At 43.0% G+C, this 14,106-nt stretch overlaps 1 protein-coding gene across 3 annotated transcripts in view; it reads right to left on the bottom strand.

The window, feature by feature from the left end:
• The window catches only part of PDE4B (phosphodiesterase 4B), a 552,181-nt gene that overhangs the window by 222,931 nt on the left and 315,144 nt on the right, over nucleotides 1–14,106 (bottom strand). Inside the window, exon 1 of one of the 3 annotated variants that reach the window (XM_073593790.1) lies at nucleotides 4,552–4,795. The exons of the other annotated variants lie outside the window; for them this stretch is intronic. Coding sequence (XP_073449891.1) covers nucleotides 4,552–4,598 — 47 coding nt within the window. The 5' untranslated portion in view covers nucleotides 4,599–4,795. Of the gene's footprint in view, nucleotides 1–4,551; nucleotides 4,796–14,106 lie in introns of those variants that run through there. 3 annotated transcript variants of the gene reach the window in all.

The raw sequence follows: 14,106 nt of genomic DNA on the forward strand, positions 1-14,106 counted from the left end.
TTTTCTGGATTAAGAATTTGGTTTCCCTTTACAGTCACTGATACATAGAAGTAGTGAAAGATAATACTTCATTATAGTGAATGATAGCATGAAAACCTGAATAAGCTTTATAATTTATTTGTTAACAAGTGCAAGAAGTAATGGAATACACCAACAAGAAAATAAATGCTTACGCAGAACTGAGTCACGGGGAGGGATCTCTGAGCTCTATGCCCTCTTCAATACACAACAGACCAAAGCTTCATACCAAATAGCATGGGAATCTGATTTAGGTGAGACTATAGAGGAGGAGTTATGGGGGAAATGGTCGACCATGGTGCATAAGGGAATACTCAATACTTCCCTGGTGGAGGGAAACTACAAGGTGTTGTCCAGGTGGTACCTTGTCCTGGCGAGGATGTACCCCGGAACTTCACCCCTTTGCTTTAGAGGATGCGGGCAGGAGGGTACCATGTTACATGTTTGGTGGTCCTGTCCCAAGGTCCAGCTCTTCTGGATCAGAGTATTCACCTTGGCCTATTCAGTAACAGGACAAAATCTACCTAAAAATCCCAAGACGGCGCTATTTGCAGACTTGTCGGACGGGACCCCTAGACATCTCCGAACTCTCATCTTCTTTATTTTTTCAGCAGCTAAAATCACAATAGCACGAGCATGGAAAACTCCAGTGGTCAACCTTGCACTGGTAAAGAATAAAATATCTTGGATCATGGTCAACGAAAAATTGGCCAGTATCCTTAAAGACAGACAGGCCAGATTTGACAGGGTGTGGTCCCCCTGGATTAAATAACTCCAAGCCCCATAGTCTCTAGAACTGTATGGTGGGGGACCCAGGCCGAGGGAAACGGCTTCTTCTTTGGCTTCTGGACCTTTATCTTTTTTCTCTTCCTCTCCTTCCCATCCTCCTCCTTCTTCTTAACCTTACTTTAAATCACTTCTCTTCTCCCCTCCCTTTCTTCTCTTTTTATGTTTAAAAGATTCTACTTATGGATACAAGTGGAGAGCTATGGAGCCTCTCTTTTCTTGGCCCCGATGGAGGAACAAGGTAAACTAACTTTAAAGGCCTAACCTCCTTTGGTGCCAAGGGCCCTGATACTGAGATATACTAAAGGTACTACAACTTGATTTAATATTACCAAGAAGTTAAGAGTACTCCGCTCACAGGGCAAATTTATCTTCTTTATCTTTTCTATTTTTTAGTTCTATTTTTATTTTTCATTTTGATAAACACTAATGATATATGGAACTTATAGGATATGTTATTCTAGACCCTTTAAGGATAGGTCTACATTAGTGTCCTTATGTTCACAGAGCGTACTAATACTCACATGTTACCCCCCCCTCCTTTTTTTTCTTCTTGTTTTGTACAACACTTTTGTGTCATTTGACTGAAAATATGATTACTGACTGATTGTCCATGCCATTTTGTATAATTTGCAAAACCTTTAATGAAGAAAATTGAAAAAGGAATACACCAACAAGTAAAGCGGAAAACTCATTTAAACCTGCATAGACAAGCACAGAGATAATGACATCAACATAAGGTATGTAATGAAAACAGAAGGGACAGTGGCCTGGTGTGGTGGAGCAGAAGAGCTTACGATCTTTGGCACTGGAGACAATCAGGAACACAACGCCCTTCTTAACGCACTGAGCTGACAAATGACTGTACACCGGCGGCTGCTTGGCAGAAAAACCAGCAAAACTGCCCAAATCCATAAATCACAATGACAGGAAAAGTACAGCGAGTGAAGGGAGACAACGAGGCATGGCAGGTTTATGTGGTCATCTGTATCCATATATGTGTGTGATATCCCATAATACCAATATCTATACATCATATGTGTGATATCCCATAATACCAATATCTATACATCATATGTGTGATATCCCATAATACCAATATCTATAATATATGTGATATCCCATAATACCAATATCTATAATATATGTGATATCCCATAATGCCAATATCTATAATATATGTGATATCCCATAATACCAATATCTATTATATATGTGATATCCCATAATACCAATATCTATAATATATGTGATATCTCATAATACCAATATCTATACATTATATGTGTGATATCCCATAATACCAATATCTATAATATATGTGATATCCCATAATACCAATATCTATAATATATGTGATATCCCATAATACCAATATCTATAATATATGTGATATCCCGTAATACCAATATCTATACAATATATATGCCTGAAGGCATGGATAGTATTTATATACATGTCATCCGATGTCTAACTTGGCCCTAGTCTGTGTATGTATGATTGTGAATTAGGGACCTTAGATTGTAAGCTCCTTGAGGGTAGGGACTGATGTGAATATACAATATATATGTAAAGCGATGTGTAAATTGATGGCGCTATGTAAGTACCTGAAATAAATAAATAAAAATATCTACTCATTATTCACATAAACCTTTATCTATCCATCTTCAGTATCTGTCTAGCTCTAGATTTTTGTTTTTCTTTCTCTTTTGCTTTCTTTTACATCTATATCTATCATTCCGGATCTCACACTCACCACAAATCTAACTTTCAATATTTTTTTTATTATTCAAGTAACAAGATAATGTCATAGAAAGTACATTCAATGAACAATAAAGCTTATAAATGTGAAATGAAGCATCTGAATGTCCTTCCATCAGGATATGGAGAAATACACCTCATTAAACTGAGACATTTCGGTATAAAATATATTTGGTGGAAATATCTATCTATCTATCTATCTATCTATCTATCTATCTATCTATCTATCTATCTATCTATCTATCTATCTATCTATCTATCTATCTATCTATCTATCTATCTATCTATCTATCATAGGCGTGCGCACAGGGTGTGCCAGGTGTGCCTGGGCACACCCTAATCGCCCTGTGTGGTGCAGACTCCCACCCTTGATATTTCACCATGCCCCCTAATGGGGCTCCTAAAAAAAAAATTGTAAAAAAAATAAATAATTAGAAACTAAAATTGTAAAAATAATAAAAAATAAAATAATAAAAATAAAAACTACTGACACCGTCCACTGCCCTACTGACACCATCTATTGCTCTACTGACGCTGTCAGTATATATACACATGCACATACACACACATGTGTTTGATTTTTGGGGTGCACACTCTAATGCAATAGGCTGTGCACACCTATCCTATCTATCTATCTATCTATCTATCTATCTATCTATCTATCTATCTATCTATCTATCTATCTATCTATCTATCTATCTATCTATCTATCTATCTATCTATCTATCTATCTATCTATCTATCTATCTATCTCCAGGATATCTCTCACTCTTGTTCTTTCTTCCACATCTATACCTATCTTTCTGTATCTTAGGCTGGCCATGCATTGTGCAATATTCTTATGCAATTTTCCTTTAGATTTACCAAAACCATATAATATGAGGTCAAACCTAAACACTTTCAATTTGTATGCAATCAGGCAGGCCCTTGCACTATATAGTTAAAGGTAAATCTAAAGGAAATTGGATAAAAAAATTGTACAATGTATGGCCAGCTTGGCACGCACCACAAATCAATCTATCTATCTATCTATCTATCTATCTATCTATCTATCTATCTATCTGTCTATCTATCTATCTGTCTATCTATCTATCTGTCTATCTATCTATCTATCTATCTATCTATCTATCTATCTATCTATCTATCTATCTATCTATCTATCTATCTATCTATCTATCTATCTATCTATCTATCTTTCGATCTCTCTCCTTAGATTGTTCTCTCTCAGATCTATCTATTGATATCAAATCCATCCACATGATCTTTGATATCCAACTGTCCGTCCCAACGGGGGTTATTTACGAAAGGCAAATCCACTTTGCACTGCAAGTGCACTTGAAAGTGCAATCGCTCTAAATCTGAGGGGTATCTGAAATGAGGGGAAGCTCTGCTGATTTTATTATCCAATCATGTGCAAGATAAAATGCTGTTTTTTATTTTCCTTGCATTTCCCCCTCGGATCTACAGCGACTGCACTTCCAAGTGGATTTTCCTTTAGTAAATAACCCCCAATGCCTGTGTCTGTCCTGTGTTCTCTGTAGGCTCTCTATGTCTGGATGGTTTTTTGTCCAGCTCTCGGTGTAAGGTGCACTGGCTGCAGAAATCATATTAAATGCCTAAATATCCTCTTTGAAGACTGACCTAGTAAAGTAGTAATACAGTATACAATGTATAAAGGTCTGGGAAATATGTATCTCTTTTATGGAAGGATGGAGGGAAATAAAGAAAAATTAGATATGATCTTATGTTACATATATGATCTCTAATTCCTCCTGTATTGTACTGTAACTATAATGTCTTCCCCCATGTTGTAAAGCATTGCACAAACTGTTGGCGCTATATAAATCCTGTATAATAATAAGAATATATACACAACAGATAGATGTTTATAAAGCGCACACACATATATACAGTATTTGGAGTTTCATTCTGTTCCAGATGTTATAAAACACATTGAATATAGATAAAATACATTGAAATATTTACCATATCCATGAGTGGCGTCGACTGGGAAATTCTTTAACCGTCAGCATGGCTGCTTTGGCCCAGGGATGCCCCGTACATACCACCCGTGTCCACAGCTCAAGCTCGCTGCCCCATGCGGGGTGGGTGGGTTTTCCTCTTCTGCACCCCCTCCTCCTCTCCCCGATCTAATCACTTCTCCGGCTCCAGCAAGATAATCATTCACTTTTAGTGGCTACATTGAACTTGGCGTCTCTCCCCCCCCCCCCCCCAACCGGCCAACCCGCGAAGACAAAAGTGATCTCGGTGGTGCCCACTTGGCGTCAGCCGGAGCAGAAGGTCGCGCTGCCTCTCCTAATCTGTTCTGCACAAATCCTTTTCTGTTGACTGCTTAAGAAGTTTAAAAAGAATTCCGAGAGCGTGTTTTCAAACAGCCTTTGTTTCTTTTTCCAGGTACAAGCCTTGAAAGTAAAGAACAAGACACATTTTTGAGGTCATCTGCCAAAGTCCACATGACGGAGATTAAGCAGGCGAATTTTTCGTTGCTGCGCTCCTCATTATGTCGGGAGTGCAGCCGCACGTCCTGTTTGACTAGTTCTAGTTTGTTGAACCTATTGAATGGAGGCTCGGGAACACCTAACACACCGGATCATATTTCCTGAATGACAAACGTATAGCTCAGCCCGTTGCCGAGAGCTGGCCTTAAGAAGCTATACTCAGCGCCTAAGCCACAAAGATCCGTTTGAAAGCAAACGTGAAACTATCTGTTGAAAAGCGATTAGCCATTTCCAAATGACTTTCGCTTGAAGTACTTTTTAAGTAACTCTTTCACTGCCCGGCATCATAGTGCTTCCTGTATGGGCTCTTCTGTTATATTAAAGCTGAACTCCGGGATAAGGAACTAGTGTCTGGTTGCATTCATCATGTGTATCCTTCCTGAATCTTGGTGATCTTAGTGTATTTCCTCCAGATCTGTGCAGTAATCCAGTGTGAGACTTTGCCTCTGTGCAGGAGCTTCCTGTAATAAAGACCGCTCACTGCTGCTCTCTCTCCTTGTACAGGGTGACTGGTCTGGTCTCCGCCCCCTCCTGTAGTTTTCTGCAGGCAGCCTGTAGTGGGTGGAGCCTGCTGGACCCTCCCATCAGTCACTGTTGTTCTCTCTCCTTGTGCAGGGTGACTGGTCTTGTCTCCGCCCCCTCCTGTTGTTTTCTGCAGGCAGCATGTAGTGAGTGGAGCTTGCTAGGCCCCTCCCACAGCTCTGCTCTATCTCCTTGTGCAGGGGGATTGGTCTGGTCTCCACCACCTCCTGTGACTTCCTGCAGGCAGCCTGTAGTGAGTGGAGCTTGCTAGGCCCCTCCCACAGCTCTGCTGCCTCTCCTTGTGCTGGGTGACCAGTCTTGTCTTCACCCCCTCCTGTAGTTTACTGCAGGCAGCTTGTAGTGGGTGGAGCCTGCTGGGTCCCTCCTACCAGTTACCGCTGCTCTCACTCCTTATGAAGGGTGAGTGGTCTTGTCTCCGCCCCTCCTGTAATTTTCTGCATGCACCCTGTGGTGGGTGGAACATGCTGGGCCCCTCCCACAGCTCTGCTCTCTCTCCTTGTGCAGGGGGATTGGTCTGGTCTCCACCACCTCCTGTGATTTCCTGCAGGCAGTCTGTAATGGGTGGAGCCTGCTGGGCCCCTCCCACAGCTCTGCTCCCAGTCTTGTCTCTGCCCCTCCTGTAGTTTCCTGCAGGCAGCTTATAGTGGGTGGAGCCTGCCGGATCTCTCCTACCAATTACTGCTGCTCTTGCTCCTTGTGCAGGGTGATTAGTCTTGTCTCCGCCCCCTCCTGTAATTTTCTGCAGGCACCCTGTGGTGGGTATAACCTGCTGGGCCCCTCCCACAGCTTTGCTCTCTATCCTTGTGCAGGGTAATTGGTCTTTTCTCCACCACCTCCTGTGATTTTCTACAGGCAACCTGTAATAGGTGGAGCCTGCTGGGCCCCTCACACAGCTCTGCTCCCAGTCTTGTCTCCGCCCCCTCCTGTAGTTTCCTGCAGGCAGCTTATAGTGGGTGGAGCCTGCTGGGTCCCTCCTACCAGTCACTGCTGCTCTCTCTCCTTGTGCAGGGTGACTGGTCTTGTCTCCACCCCCTCCTGTAGTTTCCTGCAGGCAGCCTGTAGTGGGTGGAGCCTGCTGGGTCCCTCCTACCAGTTACTGCTGCTCTCTCTCCTTGTGCAGGGTAATTGGTCTGGTCTCCTCCACCTCCTGTGATTTTCTGCAGGCAGCCTGTAATAGGTGGAGCCTGCTGGGCCCCTCCCACTGCTCTGCTCCCTGTAGCGGCACAATGATGATGTCACTGCTACTTTTACAAGATATATATATCTAGGTTTGTAAAAACATCTGGGGCACACAAAGTGGATTGATATCCTTTGTGGCTATTGATGAAAGTATTTAAAGTGGTTTCTAAAGGCAGAAGGGGAAGCTCTGCTTGTTTGCATCCTTCCCCCCTCCCCTACCACATTTAGCACTTTACTCCCTGGGGGAGGGGGGGGGAGCAGGTACCTGGTTTTAACAGGTACTTGCTCCCACTTCTGGCTCAGATCACCTTGGGCCTTCCCTCTTTCGCCTGGGACACAAAACAGGTCCCAGAGGACTACAGGAACATTAACAAGGCGCAGCACAACTCTTTCTGTTCCTCTTACTAGAGATGCTGGTGCCTGCAACTGAAGCCGATTGAAGAATTGGACAGGTAAGTGTCCTTATATTAAAAGTCAGCAGCTACAGTATTTGTAGCTGCTGACATTTAAGTTTTTCCTTCCGCATGCAGCACCCCCCTAATGCTTACCTCAGCCCGATCTCGATACAACGCTGTGCACAAGGCTCTCTTTGCTCTCTCCCTTTTCATTGGCTCCCACTGCTGTCAATCACAGCCAGTTAGAAGGGAGCAGGGGGCAGGGCCAAGCCATGCACTTTGTGTCTATGGACACACAGAGCCAGCTCAGGAGCGAGCATGCACGAGTGCCCCCCCCCCGTAGCAAGTACCTTGCTATGGGGGAACTTGGCAAGGGGGAGGGGCCATTGTTATTGACGGGGGGGCAAGAAAAGGAGGTTCAGGGCTGCTGTGTGCAAAACCAAACCAAGTATGTTTGTTATTTTTTTTTTTAAATACCAAAAATAGGGCACTGTTCACTCCCACTCGCTACAGTCCAGCCCCCCTAAAGTTGGAAAGACAGAAAAACGTGGCCTTGGTTTAAAAAGTTTGGAGACCCCTGGTCTTGATGATGTCAGATCTTTAGACTGCTGCAGTATGGGGGAGAAGATGCTGTGGGGACCGGTCTAGCAACACAGAGGGTCAGGTAAGTAGATCTTCTACATTTGCATAAAGACCACCCTAAGTAACGCCCACATGTGATGCTGAGCCTCCATGGTTAAAAGAACTGGAATTCAATGAATAAAAGAACAAGGCCAGGGACAGTTAAGCTGGAGAGGAAAGAGATAGATGACGCTGGAAGTCTTCCACTCAGGAAATGAGGTGGGCTCGACCTGGCTTGCTGTAGCTTCCAAAGCACATTGTGAGAAGCTCACAGTGTGCAGTGAAATCAGAGTACAGATCTTACAATCTTAGTACAGAAGAGGAGCCTGTACAACTGTGCAAGACTGAAGGGAAGGTTGGGTGTCAGCTTTAAGATAGCAAAAAGAATTACTGCCCCATATATCTCTGTGACCCTAGGCTGAAGCCCATATATCCCGTCCCCAAACCCATACCAGGCAACATCCATGTCCCTTGCCAAGGATCTTACAGAGCTTGCTTTCTCTTTAAACAAATAACTACTATAAGTAGCCGCTTCAAGTTTCATCTCTAAAGAGGAAGTCTGATTATGCAAACCTCTTCTCTGCCAGGCTGCAGTTTATTCAGACGCCAAGTGGAGATTGTTTGCATATAATAAAAAAAAAAAAAAAAGTTCCTATAAGCCTTAAAATACCCGCCTGCTGAATATACCTTATCGGAGATAAGCTTCCCTTTCACTGCGATTCTCTATGAGAAATGGAGAAACGTCTCTTTGTTTGTCCACACCAGAGATAGAAAAGAGTTCTGCATTTCACACTATTGAAAACCCAACGCCGGCCAACGCGTTTCTCATTTTGGATGGAGCGGGGAAGGGTTAGAGCCACTGCTAGGTGTCTATTGATAGAACATGAGTGGCTGGGGCGCCGGATTCATCGAAGGTATATTGTTGAGGAAGGTGAATCTAAGGGCTCGTTCACACTAGTGGTTGGGGGACGGGTGGTAAAACAACACAGATGAGCCATGTTTTAACCCCCAAACTGTTTTCTCTTTAGCTGAAGAGGCAGCATGCATGTATGCATACCATGTATGCATGGCAAGAATTACACCCCCTGTCCCTTCTGTAGCGCCTTCCGAGTACAACCCATTCAAGTGAATGGGGCTGCAAGTGCACCACAACAGCGTGCAATCCACACAGTTGTGGTGCGCAAGTGCTGCGACCAGTGGGTTAAAGCAGGTGGTGAGGAGGTGATGCAATGGGGTTGATTTACTAAAGGCAAATAGACTGTGCACTTTGCAAAGTGCAATTGCTCCAGAGCTTCACTTTGCAAAGAATATGTCGGTAAAGCTTCACTTTGCAAAGAGTACCCAATCACGTGCAAGGAAAATAAAAAATGCATTTTTGCTTGCCTATGATTGGATGATGGAAGTCAGCAGACCTTCCCTTTATTTACTAAGCTCTGTAGCACCTGCTTTTTGCAAAGTGCGCAGTCTATTTGCCTTTAGTAAATGCCTCCTCCTCACCTGTCAAATGCTCTCTGAAGACTGTAGCAAATGTAAATGAGCCCTTACTCACTTAGGTTTGCACCTTTGCGTTTTCATGTTAATGCGCTTTTTAATGCGTGTTATTTTATTTTACATTAGCGGATGCACATCTTTAAAATCAGGCGTCCCTTTAAAGAGGAACCCCCCCCCCCCACCCGTTTTATAAGAAACAGTGTAACTAAATAAGTACACTTACCTATCTCCATGCTGCCTCTCCTCCTTTTGCCCCCTGTTCACACTAAATCCAACTTTGGAATTGTGTAATTTCACCTGAAATTGCACGGTTTCCAAGCCGCACTTCAGTGCGACTTCCGGTGCGACTTAGATGTTATCTGTGCAGCTTCATGTACAGATGTTTAAGAAAGTTGCACCTGAAATCTCAAAAAATAGTGTAGGAACTTTTTTTCAAATCAGTGCGACCCTGTAAAGTCGGAATCACACCGATCTGAACAGTTCCATTACCAACAATAGGGTGCGACTTGTCATGTGATATGGACCTGTCAAAATGCATGAAAAGAGCGCATGACCAGTGAATGGGGGCTCAGTCCTTTTTTTTTTGGTGCCTCCGGTGTGCCAGTGTCTGCGCTCCAACGTAGCCATTGTGAGACTTTCTTTCCAGGGTCAGCTCACAATATAGCCATACTGCACATTTGCGAGATGAAGCGCAGGACATCATATGACATTGCATTTGTCTGTTTCAAAAAAAGCCTTCCCCTGAGAAATTAGTTTGCGCTGTAAATTGCCTCCAGCATTGCAAGTTTCAAGAAGTCTTCATAAGTAAACTCTGGAGGTGAAACTCGTTAATGGGAGGTCCTAGATGGTGGCTGTCGTTGTTAAGCTTCATGAAAAAACTTGCAATAAATGTGGCTTCCTGCAACACCTTCGGTGTGTGGAGGGTTCCTTTTCAACACTCAGCTTGAGAGGCGTCTTGTACAACCCCCAGCTCCCCGGGGTTTGAAGTGGCAGTGAAGAGGAGCATTTTCTATGTCTAAAGATGAATGTAATGTTTGCAGCAAATGCGCAAGATGAGCCGCATGATGTCATGAGATCCATCTCACAAATCTGCAGTATGACAATAATATGAGATCTTGCAGATTGGGTATAAGATCTCCCTGAAGGCACTGATGACATTGCCTTCCAAGGGGCCAGTGCGCCCGGGGTGATGTCATTAGTGTCTTCAAGGAAAGTAGAGCACAAGAAAGGTAAGTCAAGTAAGCTTAAAGCGGAACTTTACCCATAACAACTTGATAAAACATAATGTTCTTTAGCAAGGAACATACATTCCCACATTAATAATTATGCTACCAAAATTAGTGTGCGCTGTAAGTTGCCTCCAGCATTGCTCCTGTTTCTTCTTGCTGGAGTCCGCCATTTTGCTGAAGCCCAGAGCCCCCGAACAGCTGTAAATCATAAAGCGGAACTAAACCCATCGATTTAACGGTTTCAAACAAGCAACATTGCTGGAATGCCGGGATTGCTAACTGTTGTGTCCTCAACCAAACTGTCAAACCATCAAATTGCCAGGCAGAGCCCCCACCCCAAAGTACCCCCCCCCCATGTTGAGGGCATGTGGCCTGGTATGGTTCAGGGGGGATGGGGCGCTCGCTCGCCCCCCCCCCCCTCTTCCTGACCTGCCAGGCTGCATGCTCGGATATGGGTCTGGTATGGATTTTGGGGGGGAACCCCACGCTGTTTCTTTTTATTTTGGCGTGGGTTTCTCATTGAAATCCTGGTATGGATTGGGGGGGGGGGGGGGGGTTTAAACATTTTATTTTCATTTCCCGGCAATGGTATTTTATTGCCGGCAATTTAAATGTCAATTTTCATGTTTTTGTTATAAATATACGTTTTGCTGCAGTAGGTTCTATACACAGAACAGATGTGCCACTTTACAGGTAGACTAAGGGGACCCCCCAGTCACTATATTTAAATGATTTTTTTCCCGTTTTTATTGCTTCACTTAATCATCATTAAAATCACTGCTTCTGTAAAAAACAATCTTTTTTAAAAAAAAAATATTTGCAATTTATACATGTCCCCCAGGGCAGTACCCGGACCCTCATACCCTTTTTATGGCCAATAACTTGCATATAAGCCTTCAAAATGGGGACTTTTGATTTTTTGCCATTGACCTCTAGGGGCCTCAAAACACATGAAAATGACCTGAGACATTTTCAAAAACACACTGCAATGCACCAATGTGGACAGGCTCTATCTACAATGTACATGCACGTCCTGTGTTATAACACAAATATATGAATGGGGCCTCAGGACTTAATGGCAATCCTCAAATCCTACACTCAACTGAACAATTGTGAACACTGAATTTTTGTATGTTAACACTCATTATTGCACGTGGAAGAAACCAAAGAATATATTAATAAAACCTATTCTCATCCAAAAAAATAAATACGAAGAAAAACATATATGAAATTTATGATCACTTCCTGTGAAAGGGGAAACAGACACATGTACATTTTAGTAGAGCCAGGAAGATTGAGAACTTCTGTTATTATTGCTGCCTGTGGCTTCCTGTCCTGGTGATAACCACCCCCAACATTTCATGTACTGGAGGTCACAGGGTGACAGAAAGTGGGAGAAGAATCTTCCTAGTCTTCAAAACTATAAAAAAATCAATATATATAATATATATATATATATATATATATATATATATATATATATATATATATATATATATACTCTGTAAATAATTCTTCCTTTTGGGAGAAAGTCTTCTCAGAAGTCCAGGTGACATCATCTAATTATCACCCACCTTCACCTGGCTTCCAGATCTTGGGCATCAAGCCACAAATACTGGTGGAATCACATAGAATAGCCCTAAAGAACTAAATGGGTGGGGGGGGGGGGTATTCAAAAGAGCCATCATTCAGCACACAGCTAGCCAGCCGGGGTGACCTGTCTCCTCAACAGAGAAAAAACTGCTGATACAACAGTTAGCTGGCATCATTTCCTAATGATTATTAGATCTAGGAGTTGGGCGCTGCTCGAAGAATTGCCATAGCAATAAAGCTGGGGCGCTGACTTTTTATTTTTATTTATCTTATGCTTAACTAAGAATGGGGGCATGGGACAACTTCTCTCTTTCTGGAATGACCACCAAGCCAACCCTTGGAGGGCTGACTCACAGCGAACCCTGTCCAGCTGGCCATCAGATAAGACCTCACATTCCGACACTACGTTCTTACATAGAGCTATGGCCTCCCATTAAAAATATGTGTTGCAGCACTTAATATACAGTACAGTAAGTCCATCTGTACAAATGCATGTTGATGCTGCCATTAAAGTCCACCTAATACACCTTCCTGTGATGGTGTGGCACAACTATGCTGCACTGCTCCTGAGATCAGAGCAGAGTTGTTACTCTCGTATAGGCTGTGCCTGCTTGCACTACAGTGGGAGGAGAAGATGCTACAGGGGGCGTGGTTATGGGCATTGTCACTGATGATGGGCAAGCCTGTAGCTTGTCAATCGGCAACTGGCCACACAGAGCGCCACATCTAGTATCTGGCCGCTAGACTTGTGCACAACGGAAAATTTTGTTTAGTTTCATTTTGTTTTCATTCGTTAAAATACATAATTTCGTTCTGATATATTTGTTATGTTAGGTTAATTCATTTTCGGATAATTCGTTAATTCTGCAGTGTCGATATTCGTTATACCGAATCGATTCGTTTTGTATGTATATCGATTTGATTTGACATTTATTTATGTATATGTTCGTGATAACGATTCGTAGTTTGGAAAGTCGATTGTTTATTGAATCCATTAACACACACAATGACAATATCTCTTCTCCTCAGTTCTCAGGAATGCACTTTGGTGTCCGTTTATGAAGCAGTGATCAGCGGTGATCCCGAGGATCGCCGCTGATCACAGTCCATAAACAGTTTATGAAACAGTGATAATCGGGGGAGAACATGTTTGAACTTGTTCTCCCGCCGATTATCTCTACACACGGAGAATTCTCATGAATGACACAGTAACGGCCAGTTTATGAAGCGGTGATCTCACCGCTTCACTGGCGATCTGAGTCAGAATTCACACTCCCAGGTTCACCAGCTCAGAGGTGGTGAATCGGGGAGTGAAGAGGAAATCTGGGGGGATCTGAGGGGGAAGGAGGAAGTTTTTTAACTTCCTTATGCCTCGTTCAGACCCCCCAACACTGTAAGCATGTCCCCCTGTCATATTTATGTGTATACATATATATACATATATACATATAATGTGTATATGTATATATATATCATGTGTGTGTATATACATGTATATATAATGTGTGTGTGTGTGTATACATATGTGTATAATGTAGGGGGACTGTTATTTTATTAACATTAATCCACGCCGTTGAGCGGTGATAATTTATCACTGCTTGATAAACTGACATCTGGTACTATAATCTCGTAAAGTCTCACGAGATTCCAGTATCAGGGGCCGTTCTCCACTGTTTGAAGCATTTGTAGATCGCTTCACTCCTCCAAAGGTGAAGCGATCTACACCGCTTCATAAACTGGCACACAGAGGAGAAAAATCTTCACTGTGAATGCCGGAGAACGAAGCAGTGAATAGATTTCACTGCTTCATAAACGGACACCTTTGCCAGTAATCCAACCTTCAGCACAAAATGAATCAGCTATCACCACATCTAGCACCTGTCCACACTTAGCACTACATCTAGCACCTGACCACCTATCACCACATCTACCACCTGTCCACCTAGGACCACATCTACCACCTGTCCACCT

This window comes from Aquarana catesbeiana, linkage group LG07 (genome assembly GCF_042186555.1).
Source record: "Aquarana catesbeiana isolate 2022-GZ linkage group LG07, ASM4218655v1, whole genome shotgun sequence".
In the NCBI taxonomy this organism is placed as follows: Eukaryota; Metazoa; Chordata; class Amphibia; order Anura; family Ranidae; genus Aquarana; species Aquarana catesbeiana.